This window comes from Ursus americanus, chromosome 23 (genome assembly GCF_024610735.1).
Source record: "Ursus americanus isolate L20-20 chromosome 23, mUrsAme1.1.p, whole genome shotgun sequence".
In the NCBI taxonomy this organism is placed as follows: domain Eukaryota; kingdom Metazoa; phylum Chordata; class Mammalia; order Carnivora; family Ursidae; genus Ursus; species Ursus americanus.
The window spans coordinates 45286494-45313061 of record NC_142149.1 but is presented as its reverse complement, the minus strand read 5'-3'; the positions used below and the strand labels follow the sequence as shown (position 1 = coordinate 45313061).

The 26568-nt window shown below is 49.4% G+C and overlaps 2 protein-coding genes across 6 annotated transcripts in view; one reads left to right on the top strand and one right to left on the bottom strand.

Annotated features, from left to right (window-relative positions):
- Window positions 1–645: 645 nt before the first annotated feature.
- CTNS (cystinosin, lysosomal cystine transporter) lies at window positions 646–18148 on the bottom strand. 4 transcript variants are annotated; one of them, XM_045773403.2, is made up of 12 exons: window positions 17892–18146; window positions 16657–16700; window positions 15181–15260; window positions 10769–10847; window positions 9328–9412; window positions 5984–6087; window positions 5747–5878; window positions 4897–4996; window positions 4685–4804; window positions 3491–3661; window positions 1492–1609; window positions 646–1206 (listed from the first exon to the last, which is right to left on the bottom strand). In XM_045773403.2, exons 3-12 carry the CDS (start codon window positions 15239–15241, stop codon window positions 1073–1075), a joined length of 1104 nt encoding a protein of 367 aa, XP_045629359.1. In that variant the 5' UTR covers window positions 15242–15260; window positions 16657–16700; window positions 17892–18146; the 3' UTR covers window positions 646–1072. The 4 variants fall into 4 exon arrangements, with proteins under 4 accessions (XP_045629359.1, XP_087710816.1, XP_087710817.1 ...); XM_087854690.1 differs by lacking the exon at window positions 17892–18146 and adding an exon at window positions 17693–17825; XM_087854691.1 differs by lacking the exon at window positions 16657–16700 and having other exon boundaries at window positions 17892–18148.
- Window positions 17613–26568, top strand: part of SHPK (sedoheptulokinase) — a 26635-nt gene continuing 17679 nt past the window's right edge. Inside the window, exons 1-2 of one of the 2 annotated variants that reach the window (XM_087854687.1) lie at window positions 17613–17749; window positions 24117–24258. In XM_087854687.1, the coding sequence (XP_087710813.1) occupies window positions 24225–24258 (34 nt within the window). In that variant the 5' untranslated portion in view covers window positions 17613–17749; window positions 24117–24224. Of the gene's footprint in view, window positions 17750–18435; window positions 18668–24116; window positions 24259–26568 lie in introns of those variants that run through there. The other variant, XM_045773397.2, reaches the window with a different exon arrangement.

The following is a 26568-nucleotide window of genomic DNA, read 5'->3' as shown; positions in this document are numbered from 1 at the left end:
CCTTAAGTGAGGCCCCTGAATAGCTAAAAAATGGGTGAGTCTCAGGTAGGTGTCCGGGGTAGGTGAAGGAAGGGGGCCAGCCCCTCACCATTTGGCAGGTCTTACTGGCCTCTAAGGCACGGATTGGTGTGTGTGTGTGCGTACGTATCCTATACTCGGACACAAGATAAGGAGCAGTTGAAGGGGCTTACATAGGGTCCCTGACTCTGGGAAAGCAGAGGTAGGCAGAAGGTGAAGAAATGAAGCCACTCACTTCCAAACATCCCTCCAAAAAATCCCAAAGGGGGTAGTGTGATAAAGATCCAGAGGGTTTGGGCATAAGCCTAGCTCAGAACCAAGCGGTTGGGTACCTCTAGGCTCCGAAATCCAGTTTCTTTACCAGACCCTAGCCTCGGCCACCTGTGATTACAGTTGTGGGTGTTGAATTATGTAGAACGAGCATCAGGAAGGTGAATGCTCAGCGCATGTGGCCTTCAGAGAAAGGACCCCCCCCCCAAGGCCTAACCCCAAAATCAATCCTGTCCCCTCTGCCACCAGCATCAGCACCTCTGAGTCCACTGGCCACACCACCTGGCTGCTTGGGTCTCTGGGAACACAGCAGTGACAGCAAAGCACCCTTGGTTCACAACTGCGGGGTCAGTCCTTCAAGCTGCTCCCAGAAACACTGGTTGCTTAGGTCAAGGCCTTCGGCTCCAAGCTCAGCACCCAATCCTGCCTGGGACGGCTGTCAGAACCCGTGTGTGCTGCTTGAAGCCTTAAAGAAAATAGAGACGGCGGCATCAAGATGCAGGAGGGCCAGAAGCCCAGCTGGCAAAGCCCGGGAGGGGCCATCAGTGGTGTGGTTTTCCATCTCAGAGCAGAGTCTGGTGTCTGTCTCAGAGGGAGGCTCCTCCCCAGCCCAGCCTGGAAGAGTCCTGGCTGGAGGCAGGCTGGTTTGTGTGTGAGGCGTTTGGCCCTGAGGAAGAGAGCTCTCCAACACTGTCAGCACACTGAGCCGCCCTGCGCTCCAGCCTCTGCCCCAGCCTTCCTGGCAGACACAGCACCAGGGCCATTTATGCTGGGTCCCTGGGTGCTAATTCAGTTGGTCATACCCTGGTTTCCTTCTGTATAAGCAGAAGTGCTGAACGAAGAAGACAATATCGAAGAAGACGGAGAAGACGCCGAGTCCAAACTTGGTTGGGTCTCCAAAGATCAGTGTCCACTGGTCTGTTAACAGCCACAGGGGACAGAATTTGGTTTTAAGTTGGCAGCTCCTGAAACAGCTGGAGCACGTGGGGCTGCGGGGAGGTGGGGAGGTGTCCTCAATGCCCAGGAAACCACATATCCTCCAGCTGCAAAGGCCCCTAGTGAGTCTCACCTTGGGTGCTGGGATTGGGTCGGATTCCCAGGCTAAAAGGGCTGGGGGTGGGGTGGAGAGGTATCCCAGGAAGCCGGGCCCCACCCTGTGCCTCCAGCCCACCAGACGGGCAGGCAGCCTGCTGGCTGACTCACCATTGTTGTAGGACTGAAGGAACATCTGGAGGAGGCTGAAGCTGCCCCCAGTGAAGTCCAGAAGCACGTTACCAATGCTCCAGCCCTCGGTGCTTTTGTAGTAAAAGTTCATGTAGGCCTGGGTCAGATAGAAGGACGGCAGTGAGGGGGCTGGGTGGCTGCCTCTTAGACCTTGTGACCGCCACTCCAAACAAGAGCAGCTCTAATTCCTCCCACTCATGTGCTTGGGCCTCAGCATCAAGGAACACGATGACCTTTGGGCTCTGTCAAGTCCCCGCCAGCAGGGGGAACAGTATGGGCGGGTCCCGGGGTCTCATGTGGGTGCACAGCAAACAGCTCTCCTCCTCTCATCCCTGCACCTCACAACTGCAAAGAAGGAGGAGGCGTTGCTTCTCCATCTTCTTTATCCTTCCCTGTTCTGGGACGAAACCCTTTTCTGGTTTTCTAGCAACTGATTTATCTTCTCACTTACAGTGAAGGAGAAACAGCCTGGACTTCATGTTGTGCTTATGAACATGGGCTGGAAGTCAACTGCCTGGTCTGGGATCCCAGCTCCAGCACTGGAGGGAGGTTATCTTGAGAGTGTTACTGAAGTTCTCCTAACCTAAGTTTTCCCCATCTGTAGAGTGGACTTGCCTCCCACCTCAGCTCTGGCTGTGCTCTAGAGACTCCATCTCAGGCTTCCTAGGTCTAGTGGGTGGGTCCACTTGGACATCCCCCCACTTTCTGTTGCCACTGCCCCACATCCTTCCTCCAACGGCAGAACCCTCCGGACTTCTCTGACTGGGGCAGCCTCCCTATTGCCAAAAGGAAGGGTAGGGCCTCTGTAGCGGTCTTCTCTCAGTAAGCCACCTGTCAAGTCCCGTTCTTTGTCCTCTCCCACCCTCTTTTCATGCTTGTGGCTGCCTCTCCAGTGTTGGGACAATGCCTAACATCTCCAGGTGGGGCTTCTGCCTCCTGGGTTGACCAGGCCCAGGCCTTCCCACACTCAGGGACTGTGGGCCTGCCCACTCTGAAGCTTTCTTCCCCCGCCGCCCAAGGCCTGACCCTACCTTTTTTATTTTTTAGAATACATTTGTTTCTGGCCCTACCTTTTTAGCTTCAACAGTGCTTCCTGCTGCCTCCCACACTCCTCTGCCTGTGCCTCTGTGCAGGCTGCCCCCAGCCTAGAATGCCCCCTCCTCTCTTGCCCACAAAATTAAGTCCTGCTCATCCTTAAGAGCCTGGATCTGTTTCCACACCCTGCAGGAGACGGGCCTCGACTCTGGCCAAAATGCTCTCCTTCCTGAGCTCATGAAATTCAAGGTTCCCTGCACTGGGGAAACTGAAAGGAGGCTCCTCCACGGGAAATGGGGCGACTTAGAGGTGGCCCTAGATTCAGGGCTGGAGCCTGCCACTGGCAGCTGTTTCACACCTCCCCCGTCCTGGGCCATTTGGGCTAAGGGGGAAGACGTGTGGGACCCTTAAGTCTCTGAATCTGAACAGGACGTAGTACTTGAGGGAGCATGCTGAGGGTCCCCAGGTGGACCCTGGATGGGACCCTCCGAGGAAAACATCTCTGGATGGGAGACAGGTCAGAGGTTGCAGTGCTGGGCTACCTCCTCTCACTTAATCTCTTCCAAGCATGCTGCTGCTGCTCGTTGAGATCAGCAGTTGTAGCAATGGGGGGCAAGGGTGGGGGCAGAACTGACGTCCTTAGGAAAGACTGGGATGGAGAGACAACGGAACTGTGCAACCTGACTCTCAGAGCGGAGCATGAGCTCAGCGAAGTCTCCACTGACCCTCAGGTGATTCCTGGCTCCAGGGAAGAGCAGCAGTGCTTATGGCCAGCTGTCTGCCTGGCCCTGCTCCGGCTGGGCTCATGCCTTCCACTGCAGCTTTCCATTCACATCTCCTCACCCCAGCCAGAAGCTGCCCCATGGGAGCGGGCCCTGGGCCCTGTATCTCATCCCTCTCACGCTAATGGCCACGTGAAGAGTAAGGAAGGCCCCGGAGGTACCTGTGGAAAATACTTGACCAGCGTCACCGCGAGCTTGATGTAGGAGAAGCAGAAGAGAAACCGCAGCCACGTGATTACCCCGACTGCAGCCAAAATCAGGGTGACGAGCACGAAGACCCATGAGAGCACCAGGAAGCTGATGGCAGGCCAGGACACACGCTGGTTGCCTCGCTGAGGATGACAGAGAAAAGGAAAGGGAGTAGGTGGTAGGGGTGGGGGGGGGGGCACAGACAGCCCAGTACTAATCACACCCTTGTCACTATCAGCATCTCTATTTCAGTCCTTCTTAGACTTTACGAGTCCGTTATCTTCTTGTTCCCACGTTGCAGAACTGGGTGCCTCTCGGAGGCCACCAGGAGTTGGGAATGCAGCCTGCAGCACACTGGAGGCTTGTGCCTCACTCCACGGTCCAGGTGGAGCCTGACCATCTCCGGAACCCATCTCTCACCCCCACCTTTCCCCAAAGCAGGCCTTCACAGCAAAGGGGAAGAAAACCTAGGAAGTTCGTGAAGGTAGGAGCCAAGCAGTCCTGCTGACCTTGCATGTGCAGAGGGAGCTCCCTGAGGGAAGCAGTGTATCCACAGGAAGTGAGACAAAACATACCTATTAGTGATCCCCTGAAAACTGGCCTAATGGTGCCTTCCCTGCTGAGACGCTCAGCAGCCCTCCAGCAATACAGCTGAGGCCTGTCTTCTCAGCTGGCACTGCAGACCCCTCAGGAGACTGCTCCCCTCACCAGGACCCCGAGCCCCAGCCACACCCATTTGCTCATAGTTCCTCTCACTGCCCCGGGACCTTCACAGTGCTGCCCTCCAGCTGGGGCTGCCCCACCCTGGCCTGCTTCCCCATCACCATGGCAACATCACTTATACTATGGACCACCACTCCGCGCCACTTCCTTCATGCCCTCCTTCCCCTCGCCTCCCTGGCTGTGTCAGGGCCTCCGTGAGCCACTCCTCCTGCTCAGCTCTCAACCTGCTGGGTCATCACTGCCTCTCTGTGTCCCTCACCCTAGACCTCGGGTTCATGGGTGTTCCCTGTACCCAGCACAGGGCTGGGTCTGTTATCTCAGCCTCAGTAGGTAGATGCTGAGTCTCTGTGTCTTCTGTAAAATGGGAGGTACGGCTGACAGGTGGTGATGGTGGGTGTCGGCCTAGGCAGCTTGATGTGGGGTGGGCACCAGCTCTCTCTCACCTCATAGAGGAAGCACTGCACCATGACAACCAGGGTGAGGGCAACTGCGTGCAGACTGAAGAAGACGTCATTACTGTCCACGGGGTTCACTCCATTGGGGTATTTGAAGAAAAACTGCTCCTGGTTGAGGGGTTGGGAGAAGCTTGGGGGTAAGGTGCAGCCAGGCTACCAAACAGCTTGGGCTGGGCTGCAGCGGGCAGGCAGTGCCATACCTTGATGTAGGGCACCCAGAGGAGACCAATGTTGAACACGCTGTAGGCCACAAAGCCTGTCAGGTTCAGGGCCACGAAATCAAAGCTTAGACCAATGACACTGTGGCATGGGAGCAATGAAGAGACAAAGTAGGGCAAAGGGTGAGACTGGGGGGAAGGGAGGGAACAGAGCTCCCAACACATGGGGAGGAGGGCCCAGCTCTCCCAAGAACAGTCTCTCCCAAGAACTCAGGTCCCTCTGCACACCCCAATCAAAGCTACCCTCTTGGGAACCAGTTTCCTTCCTCCCTCCCTCCCTTGTCTCCTGCCTCTTCAAGTCCTGGCCCCAGAGGGAAGTCTTGGAGGCCTCCTCCAGAGAGGAAGCATCTTCTTCCCTGGCTCCCTGTTCTGCATCCCGCTATGAGGCCCATTTGGCGGGGTGACTACAGGAGAGACACAACTCCAGGCCCACTTTCTCTTTAAAGTCAGGGTGGGGCGGCTTAACCTCCAAGGCTGAAGGACCCAGCTCGGGCATTGCAGCAAGACTTGACACTAATTCCTCCAGGGCTGGATGGACCAAGAACAGAGCAGATCTGGTGGACTCCCCCAACCCTGCCCATTCTCCACTTCCCTGAAAAGCCCCATTTTGTTGCTTTCACAGGGAGGAGCTGAACTGGGCCACAGACCAAATGCCCAGAGCTGCAAGTCCTGCCACAGGCTCTTGGAGCTTTCACACTGGACACTTTCTAGAAAGGGCAAGAAGAGAGAAGAGCAGAGGAGGAAAGTCTGAACCCATGCTGCCCACAGCCTCTCTGGAATGCCTCCCATCTTACTAGCCTCCAGTGACTTCGCATAAAGCTGGGCAGGTTACCTTTTCCGCCTCCAGTTGGTGACCACCTGAGGGTAGAAGGAGATGGACCAGGCCACAAAGTAAATCCAGCCAATCACCTGGTTTACGATGCTCACGACGTTGCTGTGGATGACCAAGAAGCGGATCCTCGGGCTAGAAAGAATTTGGGGACTGAGATGAGCTAAGGCTGGGCTTGAAGGAAAGATGCCTGCCTCCCATCTCATCATTTAAGGCCCATGTGGGCTGAGGTCAGCCTACCCGGTCTGGTTGGAATGATTTCCATGCAGATAAACAGTAACTTGTCCAACATTTTGAGAGATCACTTGAAAAGAGGAATCTGTCACTCCAGGAGGCACCACAACCTGTTAAAAAAACTGAATTTGATCTGGTGCTACAGTTATTAGGATCTCACCGAGTGTCCAGCTCCAGGTTACTCGCTAGGGACTGATGGGGCAGATCACACACGGTCCCTGCCTTTCAAGAGCTTACTAATAAGAGGGAGAAACGTTGGACCAACCACCCCCCCCTCCCCCATACCTGTGTCTCAGATGTTCTGAGCAGAACAACAGCCCTGTCCTCAGGCTCTCCCCTACCTCAACTACCAGAGAAGGTGGAATAGCTCTTCTCTTACTAACCATGTGATCTCAGGCAAGTTATTCAAGCTCTGACCTCAGATTGCTCACCTGTACAAGGGGATAACAGAAGTGTCTACCTTAAAAGGTTGCTATGAAAGGCATAATGTCCAGAAATACTGACTGCTATTACTTCTACTTCTGTTATAATGAAAGGCTCCTTAACACCCAAAACGATGTCTGCCCCATGCCCAGTGCGGCTGCCAAGTGACAAAAGAGAAGAGGTGCACACCACAGACACCTGTCAGGGAGAACATTCTTACCCTCCTTTCTGCCCAGTACTTATCAAAAGCTCTGCTCCAAGAAACAGTACTTGGAGGCCTGCCTGCAATATCTGATCTCCCAGTCACCTCCCGGCATTCTCAAATCTCCCAAGTGTGGCTGGGAGCAGAGTGATACCTTCCCTGAACCAACTGCCTCCCCCTCTTTGTTCCTTGGATATCGCTCTGGGCTCCAGACCTCCACCATACCAAGGCTTTGTGAGGATGCAGCCATTAGAATTCAGTGGCTTCTTTAGGAGGACCCTGGAAGGACTGTCTTTTTGTTTTTAGCACCGGAAATCAGGGGGCTTTGGCAGAACAAGTGAAATGGTATAAGTGGCTGCTGCAAAGCCCAGAGTCTGAGTCACGGCCCACCTCTTGCAAGCTACATCCTCATGACGTGTACTACTCTTGGCTACTTTTTCTTATTTTTAACAAGTTTTTTTGTCAGTGTTGTTTGTATATTTGTAAGTGGCCACTAAGTCCCTTTAGGAACTAGGCAGGAAGAAAATTGGTGAACTGGAAATCAACTGATACAAGGCAGAAGGAAATCGTTAACTGTCACTATCTTTTTTTAATTATTAAGCTTTATTTTTAATTGATTAATTTTTTTAGAGAGAGAGAGAGTACGCAAGTGGGGAGGGGCAGAGGGAGAAGGAGAGAAAGAATCTTAAGTAGGCTCCACACTCAGCGCGGAGCTTGACTTGGGGCTTGATTTTACAGCCCTGAGATCATGACCTGAGCTGAAATCAAGAGTCAGACACTGAGCTGACTGAGCCACCCAGGTGCCCCAATAAACTTTAAGAACAGTTTTAGGTCTACAGCGAAACGTATCACTATTTTTTACAGACTGCTTTCTTTCTACATGCCAGATACAATTCTACACATTTTATACTTGCTATTGCTTTTAATTCTCACAACCTGTCAAGTAGACATTACTAACCTTATGTCACCAAATGAGGAAGCTGCGATGTGTTGGGTGGAGTACCTTATCCGAGGCTCATGGGTCAGGCGCCTAGGATGCCTGACCCCCAAGTTGTAGTCAGTGGTTTCCAAAGGCACAGGGAGTAGATAGGAGCGGTTAGAGCTGGATGGCGAGGGACCATATAGGTTGGCCCCTGGAAAGTGGGCTGGCACCCATACAGATCATTTTATAATTCGATTTGACTCCCACCATATAATTTTTTAAAATTATAGTTGACATACAATGTTATCCACCATTAAATTTATATAAAATTGAATTGTAACATATGTGCAGAAAAGTACACACATCGCAGCTTGATGAAGGAACAACCACAAACTGAGATCAAACACACAGGTCAAGAAATGGAACACTTCCAGCACTCCAAAGCCCTGTTCTGCTCCTTTCTAGTCACACCCGATCCCCAAGGGGAACTGCTATGCTGACCGACACCACAGATGGCCTTGTCTTTGTTTGCGCTTCGTAGGAAGTGTACAGCATAGGCTTTTTTCCGTGTCAGGCTTCTTTTGCTTAAGATTATGTTTGACTTTTACTGGCCCTAAATTAGGTGATCAGCGTTATTCGTCATACTAAATTTGGTCTGTGGATGGGACCAGACCTCAGCTGGGTGCCACAGTCTGCTATAAGAACCTTGCAGCAGGCTTCATGCCCTAGGGCAGGGGGAAAGTTGTGAGAAAGGGCTCTAATGAGGTGTGGTGCTCACCAGAGGGTGAGAGAGGACTGCCCTCCCACACAAGGCCCTCTGGCTTGACACCCCTTATCTGATCACAGGCTTCAGTACTGTTTTCTTGCCATGGGCCTCAGTGCCAACCTGCAGCCCATTTCTACAACCACAAAGGGCCTTGTGACATGCTGAATAGTTATCCTTACATTTATCTTGTCTATTTTTTTTAATTCTTTTTTTTTTTTTTTAAAGATTTTATTTATTTATTCGACAGAGATAGAGACAGCCAGCAAGAGAGGGAACACAAGCAGGGGGAATGGGAGAGAAAGAAGCAGGCTCGTAGCGGAAGAGCCTGATGTGGGGCTCGATCCCAGAACGCCGGGATCACGCCCTGAGCCGAAGGCAGACGCTTAACCGCTGTGCCACCCAGGCGCCCCTTTTTTAAAAAATTCTTGTTTATTTACATTATTGCCTTCCCTACTGATATTTTTCATGTAGTCAATTGGTAATTGGCTCAAATGTTGGTAAGGTAGAAACAGTGTGTATATTAACAGATAAATGCATATGGGCTATGAATAGTTACCATTAGACAGCATTTGGCACTGGTTTTTGGAAAGAACACTCACCCAATGGATCTCAGAAGAGTGCTCTGCAAACTTCAGTGTGGGCCTCAATCATCTGGGGATCTCGCTCATATGCACGTTTTGCATCAGTAGGTTTGGGATGGGGCCCACGATACTGCATTTCTAAAAGATTTTCAAGCAGGGGCAGTACTGCTGGTCTGCCAATGCCCTCTAAGCAGCCAAGTTTTAGAAAGCCATCTTATTAAGAATTTCTTCTACGTTCCCAGAACCATTCTTGCCTCAAATTTCTTACTACGCCTTCCTCATCCCATCTACATGACATAAAATGCCCATCCTCAAAGAGATGAACAAAGCCAAAATCAGGGATTTTTAGAACGATAGATCAGGAGCAGCCCACAGTATAAAAACAAGGTGGCCTATTTCTAAAAGCACTTACTTAAAAAGTATTTTGTTACGCAGCAGTTAAAATTCATTACTTACTTCATTAGGGAGCTCAAGGATAGTAACATTTTTTGAACGAAATGTGATTTGAAAAGTGATCACCAAGGTTGCATTTAATGGGTGCCTGTGGAGGATAAGAGTCTGATTACTGCTGAGAAACTGGACACTGTGAGATCTCAAACAACCCTCTGGATTTCACATCGGGCCTGTCACTGCTCAAGCAATTAGGGATTTTGGGTCTGTCACTTCTCAAGCAATTAAGGCTAAAAGTCCTATGTGCTAGGTTCTGAGTGGTAGAGGTGGGGTCCTTGCTCCTAGGAGCTTTCCATCTGTATCGGGAGATAAGAGGCCCACAGGGGCCAGGTGAGAACATGAGAAGGTGGGGAATGGGTGGTGACTGCCAAATGAGGTGTCCAGAGGCCAACAGGACCATGCTATCTGCTCTGGTAGAGAAGGCCTTCAAGGTCTTGGGTCTGAGTGGGGACTGGTGTGTCCCCAGAAAGCCAGAAGACATGTCTGATGGAAGTAGCTGGTGGTGACCTCAAGTGTGAATTTACAGACCTGGAGTTAATTTGGAAGGCCATGGAAAGCCACTCAAGGATTCTGGAGAGGGGCGATGTGGTGAGGGGATGGCCTGTCAGATTTATAAGGTGTCCATGTAGAGGGATGGCAGGAGCTGGGATGGAATGCAGGTTGCTATTGAGATCAGACTTCCCAGGAGAGACGAAGAAAAGGAAGAAGGGTAAAGAGAAAAGGACAGGGCTCTACATCTTGGGGAATCTTCATGGCTGGGAGGCAATAGTAGGGAGAAGCAGTGAAGGATAGGGAGAAGGAGGCAGGCTCTCTGGCAGTCTGCACTAGGTCAGCACCTCAGACCTGAACCAGCAGAGGTTATCCAGTAAGACTCTCAGACAAGGCCATTCGGGAGTGTCGCCATGAATAGGATCTACCCAACAAGGTCACTTCTGCTTTTAGAAGGGATCTCAGAGGTGCTGCTGAACAGCTCAGCTCCTTGCCCCCTGACCTTCAGAGCTCTCATCAAATACTTAGTGCCTTGGAAGGGACCACTCTGAGGTCTGGCATCAACTGGTCCCTCAAGGCTGGTCCCTCAAGGCCATCTCTCAACTGGGGAAAAGGTTCATATTTCTAGGGGGAAGCCCCCTTCCTCCTCCTCTGACCAGAAACAAGGATTCAGTGGCCGGGAGTAGAGAGATTCTAGGACCTGAGTCTGCAGACCACCTGCTATCACCTCTCTTTCTCTGGCTTGTCTTTTTTTTTTTTCTTTTCTTTTCTTAAAGCTTATTTTATTTTCTCAGGAGATAAGGGACTTGATAATACCATACGGAATATCCACTGGCCCTAGGGTTCTCTGGCTTGTCTTAAAGTGAAGAGGCAAAGGATCACACAGGTCAGGTATCACATGGCCTGGTGGTGGGGTGAATGAACTGGGCTGATGACAGAGCTGGGACTGGGAACTTACTGAAGGGTGATGCTGATGTTGGCTGAGCTTCCATTTTCCAGCTTCACAGTGGGAGGAACAGTGAGGTTGGCTGTCGACTCTGGAAGGACCCAAATCAATGACAAATCATTAGGTCAGATAACTTAGGCTCACAAGGAAAAACTGGGATGAAGATCCCCACCATCTGAACTCATGAGCTCTGACTCATGACAATCTCCATCTTCTAGAAGACATGGCGGTCCTAAGAGAATAGGTGATGGGCTTGGAAACCTGAGCCTTCATTATGCTCTTTCCCCTTCTGCTGCCGGAGGGAGAGGTAGACCCAGGCCTAAACAGGAAACACCATAGTTTCTTCTTCCCCACACTGAGAGGCTCTGAGGCTGAGTTACCCAGAGATAGTTTTAGAACAGTGGAGCCCAAAAATTGTCACACAGGAATTCAAGCATCAATCTGGGACTGAAAAATGTGGACCTGAACCACCTCTTCAGATGGGAAAGCACAGGGGTCTCCTCTGTTCATGGAACTAAAATGGCCCTGCAGAACTGGTCCAGCCCCTTCCTGTACTCTCAGAGACACACAGGACCCAGCTATCCTGTTTCTAAAGAACCCCTTTGGGCTCTGTACTAACATAGCCAAACCCATTCACTTACTGATCCCCTTCCTGAGACTGACTATGCTGGGAAGTGGGGGGAAAATGGTGAATACCACAGTCTCACTATCAGGGATTTCTTCTTGCCATTAAGGTGTTAATGCAGGATAAGATAGACAAATAGGCCTTGGGAGTGAGGGAGGAAGCAGGTTTGGGAGGCCAAATACCCCAGAGCAGCTTGGCCATAGAACCAGAGTGAGTTAGCCTCTCCCTGACCTCTTCCTGTGTTCTTTGGGCAGCCCACACTCCCACCCCACCCTACTCCCAGGTGTACTCAAAGCCCCAGGCATCTGTCCACTTCACTCTCCTTAGCTCAGGACCTTCAGGGTTATGCAAGGACTGAGGAGTGGTCATGAAGCTAGCCTAGGCAGGAAGGGAGCCCACAGGGGAAAGGAGCTCAACTCGATTAAGATGGTCCTTGTAGGGGGAGCGGCTGCAGGCAGGGCCCAGGTTTCTCTCTCCCCAGTTCCGTCTAGGGTAAGGATAAAGAACTGAAATCTGGGGGCGTCTGGGTGGCACAGAGGTAAGGTTCTGCCTTCGGCTCAGGGCGTGATCCTGGTGTTGTGGGATCGAGCCCCACATCAGGATCCTCCGCTGGGAGCCTGCTTCTTCCTCTCCCACTCCCCCTGCTTGTGTTCCCTCTCTCACTGGCTGTCTCTATCCTGTCAAAGAAATAAATAAGATCTTTAAAAAAAAAAAAAAAGAACTGAAATCTGAAGTTTTAGGTGTTCAGATTGGAAGGGAACTTAAAAGTTCCCTGATAAAACCTTCACTGTCTGACCCCCTTTTTCATTACTCCTACCTGGAAGTTACTCTTCCTCTGCCTGAACATCTCCAAGAATAGTAACCTCATCTCCTGCAAAGGAATCGGCTGGCCTGGAACTTGTACTTCTGGGCCTGGCTCTGCTACCTGGGGCCTCTGAGGGCCGCCTTCTCCATGACAACCCTGCATACATGAATGGGGACGCAGGCTCTGTCACCTGCACGCCTCCAAGCTTAGACTCCCACAGTCTGTGGTCTCTAGTCTCGACACTCTCCTCAAACCTGCCTGGCTGGGTCCTACTGACTGGTATGTCCCCATGCTGGCCCCAGCAGAGGCCAAGCCTCACAGAGCTGAGTAGGATGACCCCTCCCTTATGTGTAGCCTCAGGGCCTGGAGGCAGCTTTGGCAACTCTGCCCCTTCTTCTTCACACTCTGACAGCAACCTGAGGGTTTGTTCTGGGCTTGCACAGCTGGGGGGCAGTAGGACTTAAGATCCCTAACGTTACTTTCTACCTAGAGTTAAGGACCACACCAGGGAAGCAAAACCATCGACGAGACAGTGCCCAGGACTGAGATACTGAAAGTGACGCCAGGCAGCCCCCCACACCTCTGGGGCAACCCATAACCTCTGGAGCCCGAAGGTTCTGCTGGGCTGTCGTCATGGTGAGTGAGAGAGCCGCAGGAACTTTGCTCTTCCATATTCTTTGCACTTTACAAGAGGAGGCTGTGAGCTCCTGAGAACCAGATCAGGGAACATTTACTTTCCCCTCACTTAGAGCCACTGAAGACAGTGGCACTTAGTAGCTGAGAGACTGGGCTCTGAAGTCACACAGTCCATCCTGGCTTTGTCACTTCCTTGCTTCCTTCCTTGTTCTTAACCTCTATATGGGCCTCTATTTCCTCACCTGTAAAATGGGGACAATGGTACTATGTATTTCACATGGCGCTGTGAAAATACAGTGTGATAGTGTTTGTGACACACTTCACATGTGGCCTGAGCGCTAAATAACTGGGTGACTGTTCTCATCATCACGTAAACACTGTAGGACATTTTTAAGCCCGAGATGGAAGACAGTTAACCCGGCATCATGTCTAGGGAAAGCACATTTTAAAGTTTGCCCTGGGGCAACAGTCTCTGGTACCACATCAGAAAATTACCAAATAAGTCTTAGTGAAACCACCTGAAGTTTCCCCTAAGGAAGGGTCTTTTTTTTTTTTTTAAGGATTATTTACTGGCACCTCCCACTGTGCTCCCCACCCCACCCACTCTGCTACACTGTTAACCTATTCTCCAATTATTGTAACAGTGAGAGCTGGGTATTATCATTCCCAATTCGGATATAAGGAAACAATCCCATGAGGGAAAGTTCCTTCCCCACACAGCTCAGAAATCCCGGAGGTGGGATTCAAACCCAGCCCTGTCTGGGCCAAGACCCCGGTTCTTGCCACTAGGTGGCAGTGCCTCAAGATTCCACCCAGAGAAGTCAGAGACTGGTAATCTCATCCACAGTCCTTGATGACCAGCCCTCAGAGCAAAGAGAAGACGAGCATGGAAGAATGAGATCAGAACACCAATTCTAGTCACTTGATTTTATGGTGTTTCCATCACACTTTTTCAATGACATTCAGGAAAGGAGGCAAAGAAAACAGAGCAGGGATCCTGCAGGTCTTACCTTTGGGGACTCTGTGCCTTTGGGGAAGACTTTTACCTTCTCCTGGGTCAAAGATTCCCCTCTGTATAACTGAGCTGGTGGTGGCCAGATACGCTCTTCTTTCCTGGGCTTTATCTAAAGCCTGATAGCGCAGGTGTGAGACACACCCAGGTCTTAGGCCCAGAGAATATGATCCAGCAGGTCTGGAGTGGGGCTCTAGAATTCATACTGAGAGACACCAGGCTTCATGGTACCACCTTTCCTTTCTTGGAAATTGTTTATCCACAAGGTGTGACTCCAAAGTAACATGACTGATTGTTTAAAAAACTGGAAGAGCCTTCTGGAGGCCGATGACTGTACCGGTACGGCCACTGCGTACGGCTCTCAGGAACCTTCTGCAGGATTTGTATTGTTTGTACAAGGTTCATTTGAAATCTTTAGTCAGGGATTTTAAGATATATTTGATTTTTTAAAAAAGATTTTATTCATTCATTTAACAGAAAGCACAAGCAGGGGGAGCAGAGAGGGAGAGGGAGAAGCAGGCTTCCTGCTGAGCAGGGTACCCGACATGGGGCTTGATCTCAGGACCCTGGGATCATGACCTCAGCCGAAGGCAGACGCTTAACCGACTGAGCCACCCAGGTGCCCCAAGACATATTTGATTTCTGACAACAGCCAAGCTGATGATCAAAATAACCAGCCTGCCGCCCTAGGAGTGCTAAACTCTTTCCATCCTTTTCATGGGAGGAATTTCAGCAATGTTTTAGGCAGTGGGAGAATTGTTAGAATGATGCGGGCCTCTAAGGGTCCTGCTCTGAAGGCCAAACCTCACAAGGATGCGCAAACCCCAAGGTATTTTTTGACAACCAGCCTGTGTTATGTGACGCCCCTAGCCACACTTGGGCTGCTGCACCCTGTTCCTCAGTTTCTCTCTACGAGAAGGTTTTTTCATCTTATAAAGGGATGCTGGGCGGACTCCTCGGGTATCCGAACCTGACAGAAGAACCAGGTGCAGTAAGGTGGCCACCTCATTTGCTTCTGCAGCATCTCCTAGGACCTGTAATTCCCTCTGTGAGGTCCACAGAACAGGGAGTTGCTGGAGCTCTGCGGTTTGACTTTGGTGGTACAGAAAAGGTAATAGGGACCCCGTGGAAGAAGGCCAATTATTTGTGGAATCATCTGGATCCTTGTGAAAGTCCTGAACCCCAGACCTGGGTCTGCCCCACCACCCAGTCATTGTTTGGCCAAGGAGCCGGCAGACACATGCAGTCTGGACAATCCTAAACCCTTGGCTACGAACAGGTCAGACTACTTACTCTATTGCACCATCTCCCTCTTTACAAAGTTGATGACCCATTTCTAAACTCACCACATTTCTCTATGAGCTTCAGGGGAAGAAGGATAAAAATAATCAGCCAACTCCTTATCATGTTCCTCAATTTCAAAGAACTAGGAAGAAAAACAAACAGCAAGAACAGTTCAGGTTAAAGTTGGAGCAGCTCAGCAACAAGTGGACAATATGCCCCCTGGAATCATGGCACAGTTCATAGAGGACTTTCGCCTCACACCTGTGACCTCATGTGCTCTGCATCACCAGCCTGGAGGTGACTGGGGGGTGGGGTGTGTGGAACATAGCTTTCTTTGATATGTGGAGCCATGGGCTCAGAGAGGCTAAGTGTGTTGTGTAAGCTTCCACTCTGAGGAAGTAGACACACACTGAATTTTTCCCTCTTCAATTGCTTCTTGTAACCTAGTTAACAAAAACAAAGAATGCAGTTTTATTGGCTGGGGGTTCTTTTTTTCAAAAAGTTATCCAAACTGTGGTCAGATATTTGACTTTGTGAACCTATGAACCTTAAGGAAATTAATTTTGTTCCTTGTCCTGGGACAAAAGCCTAAGGGGCTAATGCTACCAAATGATACCAGGTTAAGACTTTTTCATTTGACAAGTGTCACGTCTCCAGGACTGGCAGGGATCACTCATAATGGGGACCCAGTGAGGGACAAGCCCCAGATTAGCCCAGGGGAAACTCACTGGTTGAGTGAGGGAGATGCACTACATAACACCTATGACCCCAATGCACACAGGTGAACCACGTGTCGTGATGGGGCAGGCCAGCATGGGTATCTCTAACTTGGTCTGTACACGCTGCCTTAGCAAACAGAGCCTAGGCCCTCCTACTGGACAGCCTCTGGGGATTCCCGGGGAAAGAGCTAGGAGAGGTCTGTGTGGAAACACCTCTCTGCTTTCAGTTTTCCCAAAAGGCCTCAAGGAGCCTCCTGATATACCCCTCCCTTCTAAGACGTCTTCCTGACTGCTCCAGCCTGCCTCATCTCTGCCTGTCCCTATCTTCTCCAGGGGCCTCTCTGCCTAAGCATGTCCCTTTGATCTGTTAGGTCTTTTTTTTTTTTTTTTTGTATTTAGACCATTTTAATAATACCTGCACATTGATTACATTTTCTTTTTTTTTCCTCCAAATAAAAATAGTTTTATTTGATCTGTTAGGTCTTATCTCAGGATCTTTCCCACCTGCTGGCACTGACCTCCTCTGTCTCTGGCCTCCTCTGGAGTCCTTGCTTTTGGTGCTGTATCCCTGTGCTCTCTACCACCCACTTTCTGTACCCTGACCTGCAGGGAATTGCTCTCCTGTGTCTGTGGAATGACCATGGGTCTCCCATTCACTCTTGCCACTCTCTGCTCCTCACACCTGCCTGTGTCCTTAAGTTTAGGATTCAGAATGTCCCTCAGGGTAGAGTCTGGGTTTTCCTCTGGAAATCAGATATGAATCAAGCCTAACCAGCTCCTCTCATCTTGCAGGAGTGGAATGCGGACTGAGAAACTCACATGTTTGGTCAGCAAAAGTCCCCAAGCTCCAGAGGCTGAGATACCTTGGAGGAAAGACACCAGGACAGACAGACATTGAGAGATAAGTCGATTAAAATGTCAGAAAAAGGTCAGAGTGATAGCTATACACTAAAACTATGTCTTGTGAATGCTACAAGGTAGAAATGGACAATTTCACGACAATGGACTCTGTCGGGCATGCCCCTCTTCCTGTGTAAGTTCTATCTTCCAGCCCTCACTCAGATACCATTTTAAGAAGTCTCCCACTCCCAAACCATGCATCCTAGGAGCAACCTGGGGTCAGGGGTCTCCAGCTCCTGTCAAGGATCTGACCTAATCCTGTCAACTGTTTTACAACCTGGAACTCCTTGAGTCCCCTTCTCTTGTAGAATACAGAAAGTGGCAAGAATGTGTGCCCTGCAGACAGACTGCACAGGTTTGACCCTGGGCTCCCCATTTATTAATTGTGTGACTTTGGGGTGCTGCTTAACCTTCTCAAGCTTCAATTTCCTAATGTGAAAACAAAGACAGTGAGATGAAATGCAAAACGTGGCTTGTGGCCCTCCAAAGGGCCATAGTACATATACAGATTTAATCAGTGGTATTAAAATTTCATGGTGGTGGGGAGGAGTTCGTTAGAAAAAAAGGTTGAGAAACAGTGTTGTAAATGATTACTACCGTTGCCTTGGGCACATAGCAAGCTCTCATAAAGAGCACAGGTGGTTATTTTTCTCAATTCTGTTGAAAAGGGTAGGACCCAGTCAGTTGTCCTTCCTTCCCCCAGCCTGAAAGCCCCGGAATGCAAAGCGGGGTCTCATTCTGCCCAGTCCCCCAGAACCCAGACCCCTGCTCAGCACACCAACGGGTGTTCGTGGCATGGGCTTTTCAGCATCTTCTCTCTCCAAAGTAATCTGCAAACTCCGCGACCCAGATTCACGCGGCAACTAACCAGGAGGCGGGGAGGGTGCTCGGACTCGCACCGGTGTAGACCCACCCACACCACCTCGGCAGCCCGGTGTCCCCTGCCTCCGCTCACCACCACGCGGGTCTTTCAACCTGGAAGCTGTCTGGTGTCTCGAGGCCGGCACTGCTGGTAGGTGATGGAACCCTGGCGCCGCTGGAGGGGGACTAGACGCGCGGCAAGATCCTCAACCGGCTTACGGTGCCAGTCTTAAGCCCTCTGGGGTTCCCCCGGGTAAATGGGGGGAGGCTGCTGGGGCCGCGCCGACTCTCACCTGAGATCCTCTAGGCTCAGCGAACCGACCACACCGGACGCTGGATCCGTCTCAGACTGCACCCGCTACCCCCGGCAGCCTGACTTTGGGTGAGGGCGGGCCAGAAGTCACCTGACTCCAGCCACCTGATTCTCGGCTTGCAGATCTCGGTGCGATGCACTCTGGGAACTGTAGTTTAGTCTCAGACCGATAATTGGGCAGGGGTGGGGCGGAGCAGAGGGGCCCAGGCGCCTTGGCAGGGATGGGGCTCGAGTGTGTGGGCGGCTTAAACCACTTTTAGGGACACAGAGGCTCCCGGAGCCCCCAGTGCCTGTCGGCGAACCCTGCGCTGTCACGATGAGCGAGGCCGGGGAAACTCTCCACCATTCTAGACCTGCGGCCTTGCGGAAGCGGGCCCTCTAGGTCCTGCCTTCCGCCGTCTCTCCGCCTATAGCCAGGGCCCGCCGCGAGGTGGCGCGGGGCTCCGCCCTTCTCGACCAATGGGAGGGCGAGAAGCCTCCATGTTGGGTGTGGCTGAAGGATTGGCCCCGCCTCGGCGCCCAGAACCCGCGTGGAGCGTACAGGAGGGGGCGCCACTACCCCAGACGTCAGCTGCGCGGCTCTCTGAGACAATGGCTGCGCGGGTGGTCGCTCTCGGTATCGACCTGGGCACTACGTCTGTGAAGGCGGCCTTGGTGGAGGCGGTGCCCGGAGACCCATCCGGGTTTGTGGTCCTGGCGAGCTGTGCCCGGGCTGCGCGGGCCGAGGCGGCCCAGAGCGCGGCGGCAGGGCCCCAGGTGAGGCAGCGTCCTGGAGCTGCGCCGCCTCGGGGAGGGGAGCCACTCTCTTGCTCCTCAAAGGAGGCCCCCTCGACAGCCCTCTTCTTAAAGAAGTCTCCTTGCTTTCTCTAGCCGGCCTGACCTCTGCCTGCTGTTGTAGCTCCCTCCGATCCGTTAGGCTTCGTCCCAGGAGCTTTTCCCACCTGCTGACACGGATCTGGCCCTCTGGGCTCTCGGGGCCTTGCTTATGGCGCTCTATCTCCGTGCTCTCTGCCTTCCACTTTCTGCACTTTGATCTGGGGGAATTGCTCTCCTTCTGTGACCTCAGGCCTCCGTCTTGTTCTTGACCTCTCTGCACCTCACACCTGCCGCTATCCTCAAGTTCAGGATTCAGCGTGTTCCCCAGGGCAGAATTTGGGTTTTCCTCAGGAACTAAGATTGTAGAATCAGGGTCTAAGCGGCCCTTCTCGTTTCACGGGGGTGGAATGTGGACTGGGGAATTCAAACCCTTGGTCAGCAAAAGACCACCAGAACCCAAAGGCTGAGGCACCTTGGGGGAAGGAGTGTGCAGACAGAGACAGGAGAGGTAAGCTGATTTAAATGTTAGAAAAAGATCGGATGGATCACTATGCACTAAAATTAGTGTCTTGTGAGAGCTACAGGGTAGAAATGGGGAATTTCACCACAGTAGGATCTGTTGGGAGATGTGGGTTCAGAAAGATCATCAGTTCTTAGAGCTGGATTCCATTAATTCCCTGAAAAAGGTAGCTCCATGTTCAGTTAAGACAATAGAAATTAATATTCAGGAACTTTGTGTGTAACCTTAGAGGACCTCCCCCGCCCCCCCCCCCCCCCCGGATCCGTGCTTGTTCTAACAGTTGAAATAGGTAGCCTCTAAAGCCCTTTCCAGCCACAAATCTGGATTTTCTAAGCCCCACTCCCAAGAGCTTGTTTTTCACAATCTTGCCACTTATCTAGACTCGATTCTTTAGGGTTCAGAGTCCATTTTGCTCAGAAACATTTCAGAGGTTAAAGAGTTCAGGAGCACTTTGCATTTCCATAGAGACTCAAAATTAGTTTGGTTGGGTCATAGGATATTTTAGAATGATTATTTCACGACATGGACTATGCAATGGAGGCATGTTCAGCTCTGACGCTATGGGGGTGAGCAGCAGAACTGGGATTACAGGGAGTAGGTTTAGGCACTGCCCTTTTCTTTTGAAATAGACTCACTCTTTTTTTTTTTTCTAAGTAGGCTCCCCACCCAGCGTGGAGCCCAATGCGGGTCTTGAACTCACAACCCTGAGATCAAGACCTGGGCAGAGATCAAGAGTTGAACGCTTAACCAACTGAGCCACCCAGGGCCCCTGAAATAGGGTCTTTTCTTGAAAACTGCTTTCTCCACTTCCCACAGCATTCAGCAGTCTGTTCTGTGCTCACAGGCACACAGTGTGCCACACCTGCCTAATGAGGGGTTTAGGAGAGGCCAGGAATAGCCCCCCTTGCATCTTCCACGTGTGTTTTGTGCTCTGGAACAGCATTGCTATAATTTAATCTATAGCAGGATTTTTCAACCTTGGCACTGTTGATACTTTGGGTTAGGTGACTCTTTGTTGTGGGGAGCTGTCCTGTGCATTGTAGGATATTCAGCAGTATCCCTGGCCTTTACCTACTACACGCCAGTAGACCCTTCTACCCAGTTGTGACACCCCAAAACGTCTCTATCTTGCCAAATATACCCTAGGGGACAAACATCACCCCTGGGATGAGGAGCACTGAGCTACAGAAATGCCTGATGACTCTGTCCTTTCCTTATGTCCATACTTTTCACTCTTAAGTATTGTATACACCAAGGTAAAGCTTGGCAGCTGTATGGAAGTTCAGGCTTTTAGGTATTTGCAAATTTAAAATACCAGAATTTTTGAGGGAATCTCTGTGACCCTTTCTGAGTTATTAATTTTTCCTTTCTGGGCCTCAGTTTCCTCATCTGTAAAGAGGGGTATGGGGGAGGAAGGCTAAATTAGTTTCTAAGTTCTTTCTCAGATCTAAAGTTTTAGGATTAGATTTGACTGTAGCACCATGGGTATTCTGAACCAAGGAATGGGGGCAGCGCCTTTCCTGTTACATTGTGGGTATGCCCATTGTCTGAGAGCTACTCCCTGATCACATTCACCACTAAAACTCCCAACTAATTGCTGAGCACTGAGTGCCCCTTTGTCTTCACTCCCACCTGGCCCATATCCCTCCTCTACTATCCCCACCCACACAACTCACCCACCCTGGGCCTGTTTTAAACAGTGGCTACTCTGTCTTGGGTTGATACACCATCTGAGGCTGTGTGGGAACTCTTTAGCACTATGCAAAAGAAATTCTAGCCACAGATGTGACCCACATCTGTAATTTTCAGCGTTCTAGTATTAAAAGTAAAAAGTAACATTTGAAATTAGCTGCATATTTAATTTAGTCCATTTCAATATATAATAATTAATATAAAATTATTAATAAGATATTGTGTGTTTTTCATATTAAATCTGAAGTCTGGTATATATTTTATACTCCCAACACACCTCAATTCAGGTGCATAGCCGTGCACCTCCTCTCTGCTGATCTCTCACTGTTCAGTCAGTTCTGCCGTAGCCTCTCCACATATAAAGAGTCTTGTTAGAATCTGGGGCTGCGTCCTCAGGAAAATGATTTGTGCTCTTTTTGCACTCCTGCCCCCATCCTACCCATCCTCACCTTCTTTTTTTTCTGCTCCTTTGTTCATGCTTGTTTGGAGCCTAGAATTCCCCCTGCCCAAGGCCAGCAGCTGACAGGGCAAGTGAGAGGTTTATCCCAAGGAGGGAGGGGAAGGCTGTGTTCTGCCCTGGGCAGGGTAGCCTGGGGCTTGAGGGCTTAGTCTTCAGATGCTTTTCCAAGACCATGAGCGGTTCGCTTCTCCAGAGACCAGACATTTATTAAGAGCTGAGCCACATTTCTCTTCTTATCTGAGTTTTCCGTGGGTCCTTCTAGTTGTTAAGTATAAGATTATTTTGTGCCTTGAGATAATTTTTGTGTGCCAGGAACATTTTACTTTGGTTGAAATAAAAATAAGTATTCAATTTATTAAATTCAGAACGCTAGTTCTTAAGCTTTTGAATTTAGCTTATAAAACTGGTTCCATTTATAAATCTAACATGTAACTATCGTTTTTGAGGACGTTTGAATTATACTTAATGCCATTTCAGTTAAGTACCTTAGTTATACATTTAATATGTATATATTAATATATTAATTTAATGTAAAATTTTATGTAAAATATATATTTAAAGGTTAAAGGTCTTTAATCTTTATATATAATGTATATATAATATATATTTTAGCTACTGTAGTTGCCTGACCCAAAGCTTTTCAGAATACTTAAATAATTCTTATAAATCTAGTAAGTTAAATGGATAACTATGTAAACTTAAAATGTTTTATATGTTTAAAATTCTTTTATAAATATACAGTATTGAGATTTGAACTTATAATCACAAATCTAGATCAGTTGCAAAGATAACCTAGGCCAAATTCTCTTAAACGTATAGATTTACCTAAAATACTAAGAAGTTTCCTTAAGCACAAATGTTAATCAGATAGGTATGACTCTTTTAAACATGTGTGTTTAATTCTTGATCTTTCCCCTTTGAAAATCTACTTAATCATGGGGTTCCTGTGTGGCTCAGTTGGCTAAGTGTTTAACTCTTGATCTCAGCTCAGGTCTTGATCTCAAGGTCATGAGTTCCAGCCTCACGTTGGTCTCCACACTGGGTGTGGAGTCTACTTGAAATCTACTTAATCATGGAGAAAACAATTATGTCATCTGGGTTGCTTTTCCAAGTGTATATTTTGTGGTGGCCTTGTTAGCTTTTTGAGACTTCTTACTGATTAGAGACATCTCCTGGGATGGGATGGGATCTTGGAGTTCAATTTCTAGTCTTTAACAGGGACTTCATAATTTAAAAGAAGAGATCGTCATGGAACCTACATTTTTTTGGTGTGAGTCACCTACTTTTAAAGGTATATTAGTCTGTACCTCCCGCCCATTTGGATATACTGTTTAATTGGTTTTGGCATTTCATTATCTCTAAGATACCTAAATGTGTTTTTGCTTCTGACTCCAGAGACCTTTAACCTTTTTAAATCCAGCATTCTATTCATATTCTTGTCTTTTAGGACCGTTTGACTTATAGATATTAGTATGCTGTTTGATTACATTCTCCTTATTTCTCATGACTTTGTTTTTCAAGGTTATTCTGCCTAAAGAAGTTCTTGTTTTTGTTTTTGTTTTAGATTTTATTTATTTATTTGACAGAGAGAGACAGCCAGCGAGAGAGGGAACACAAGCAGGGGAAGTGGGAGAGGAAGAAGCAGGCTTCCCAGTGGAGCAGGGAGCCCAATGCGGGGCTGTATTCCAGGACTCTGGGATCATGACCTGAGCTGAAGGCAGACGCCTAACAACTGAGCCACCCAGGCACCCCTGCCTAGAGAAGTTCTTAAGGAGGCAGCAAATCAGAAAAAGCAGATCAGGAAAGGATGGTCCTGACTTTCTTGAATCTCATTTCTATCCCCCCCCCCCAATCTCTCTCTGGGTAGCTTATACCATTGCATACTTAACCTTCTGATGATGGTACTGTCCCATTCAGGAAGCCCAAGGGGCTCCCCATTGGCTTTAGGAGGAGCCCCTTACTCTGGGGCTTGAGTCCCCCACTGGGCCCAGCCTCTCCTCTTTTATAGCTCATCGCCCACCAGCCCCTCGCATGGACCATCTCCCTGGTGCTCTGCCCAGGTATTCTCGGAGTTACCTCCTTGCCTGCCTTGCCTAGTGGGTGTTTTGTTTCCAAATCTAAGGCCTGGCCCTAAAGGCACTCAGGAAATGTTTGCCATGTGGATGAACTAAAGTTCAAGTAGAAGCAAATGCTTGACAAGCAAGAGCTTGTCCTAAAGTGCTTTAGTCCATGAGGGCTTTCTTGTCTACAACTTTCCTGCCAGGTTCCTCCCTGCTATGCTCCATCCTTCCCTTATCCCAGCCCTCTGTGTGCCTTGTGATAGACCCTAACTTTTTCTTATATTATGGTCTTTCTTGTGTTTTCCTATCCTTCCTGCTAGACTGTCCATTTCTATAGGGCAGAGGTAGTGTTTTCCTCAGCTCAGACTCACCCACAGTGGAGGGCAGAGCCTTGACCATTTCTGAACCTAATCCGCAGCAGCGCCACCTGTGAGGGGAGGGAGTGGAATCTTGCCCACCTTGTGCCTGCTCCAGCTCCTGCTGGAGGTGATGGAGAACCTTCAGTCCCACATGTCATCCCTGAGGCCAGTCAGCGGGTCCTGGAAGTGACCCCAGTGGAATTAGCTCGGCATCTACTACCCAGGAAATTCCTTGAGGCCCCTGTCTTCCTCCCCTTATCTGTGTGCCCCTGCCCAACGTATCCTGTTCTTTTTCCAGGGGCAGGAGCAGGATGTGAGCAGAATCATCCAAGCCCTAAATGAGTGCCTTGCTGGCCTTCCTCGGCAGCTGCTCCAGGAAGTCTGTGGCATTGGAGTGTCAGGACAAATGCATGGAGTCATGTTTTGGAAAACAGGCCAAGGTATGCTGGGCTCTGGGGATGATCGTGTGCTCCTAGAAATCACTGTGGGATAGCAAAGTGCTGCAGAGGGCTCTCCTCTGAAGGATCAGGTCACCCTGCAGTAGGGAATGAAATGGTGTATTTTGTGTGCATCCTTTCTTGTACAAATGTGTAAGAGTAAGCGAACTTTCCACTCACACACTGTCCATAAACAGGGCGAGGGAAAAGTGAGTTCTCTCAGATTCTTTGTAGGATTCAGTGGAGTGGATTTTCCACACCTTTCTCTTTATTTCTGTCGGTGTCTCAGAGCATCAACGCAGACAACTAAAGATCAATGTCGTTGTAGGAGATGCCGAGACACAGGAGACTTGAATTTGGACATCATTTTTGTTGTTTGCCATAAACACAGATGTTTGTGATTTTTAAATTTCAGGGCATCCTTTTTATGGGCTCAGGTGCCAAGTATTGTTTAGTTAGTCGTCTTCTATCAGGTCTGCCACAGTGCAGAGGCAGGTGACCTGTTCTGTTTGGCCTCCAGGAGGAGACTTATTAAGCCAGCAAAATAACAATGAGTACTTTACATGCTTGGTGCTGGGCTAAGGGTGTTACTTGTATCTCATCGAACTTTCCCAACATCTTTATAATAGGTTACGTTATTGTTCCCATTGTGCAGATAAAAAGAGGAGGTTCAGAGAGGTTAATATGCTCGGGGTGAAATGGCAGCAAGTGGTGACTCCAGCTTTTGAACCCAAGTTGGTCTGACTTTAGACACTGAGCTCTTAAAGGCCTGTAGGAGGCCCAGAGCTGCAGGAGGGTGCAGTAGCCCAATGAAGGGAGGAACTTCCCAACAGTATGTCCAAGGAGGGATTAGGATGTTATGAGTTCCTGTTACACCAAGCATTAAAAAGCCTTTTTTAACTATAAAAAATTCTGTATAGACATAAAAGTAGGGAGATATTATTATGAACCGACACATACCCATCATCCAGCTTCAAAGCTACCAACATCTTACTGCAGGTATTTTAAGTAGAGGATGGATGGCTACTTTGGGGGCTGTAGTTAAGGGGATTTGAACATTGGATTCACCTCTTTTTGCCTAGAGAGTTAGTGATTCCAGTTTCCTTGGGCCAAGTGAGTGGTGACCTTCCTCTCAGCAGCATGACAGGTGTCTAGCAATGCATCCTTTGATCAGTCCCCAGGAGTGCCTGTGTGACTGCAGGAGCCGTGCAGGATCTCTTGCTCCTTCCCTCCTCATCTGCCTGTTGTCAGGCTATTTGGGACCACAGGAGTTGCTCTAATCAGTAGTTGGAGGAGAAGGCTGATTAGGGTATTAGATCTGGACTCTCAGAGGGAGTCTAGGTTGTAAAAGCTTTTTAAACTCCTTAATTTTGCATTAATGAGAATAAATGTCCTTTTAATACTAAAACCCTTCCCAGAGAGGACAACAGAGATCTAAAGATTGTGGTCTGGTCATACACGTCCCTTTCTGCCCGTTTCCTGGACTCTGTAACAACCACACAAACCATTGCCCACATTGTTGGAGGGAGCTGATTAATATTTCATTGAGACAGCCCACATGCCTCCTTGTTTTGTTTTCTGCTTCTGGGAAGGAGAGAAGCCACTCTTTGACAATGATAGTACTTGCTTAGCAGAGTTGAGGGAATCATATTTGGGATCAAGTTATTGTGTTTTTAATGGTGGCCATAGATCAGTTTGGCTTCAGTACCTGCAATATATAAGTCTCCATGCTGGTCCCCATGGGAGACGTAGAAACCAGCAGACGAAGCCGTCAGCCTCCAGGGCACAATCAAGGCAGTCAACACAGGCACCAGTGAGCTGAGCAGAGAGCTAATTGCTTCCACGAGGGCATAGGCCAGCCAGCGGGCGGAGAGGAAAGACAGTGAGAGTGTCTTCTGAGAGGCCTGTGGTTATGCCTGTAGACTCCATTTCCAGTCTCAGTAATAGCAGGAGAGAAGTGGGGATCATAAAACCAAGCTAAAAGGCAAGCAGCCGACTAGGAGAAAACGTTTGCTACCATGAATATGGGTACATAATAAAAAACTAAGAACAAAGAAAGGACGAATGGCTCTGTGGAAAATGGGCAAAGGATGCTAAGATGGGCAGTTCCTAGAGGAGGAAGTACGAGTGGCTAATAAGCATATGAAGAGATGCTCAATGTCATTAGTAATTAGGGGAGCACAGATGAAAACAACAAGAGAAATCATTTTCCACCCACTGGATTATAAGAAATCAAAGTCTGAAAATGCCAGGAGTTGGCAAATGGGGTGGAAAATTGGTTCTTTTAAACATGGCTGGTGGTAGTGGAAATTA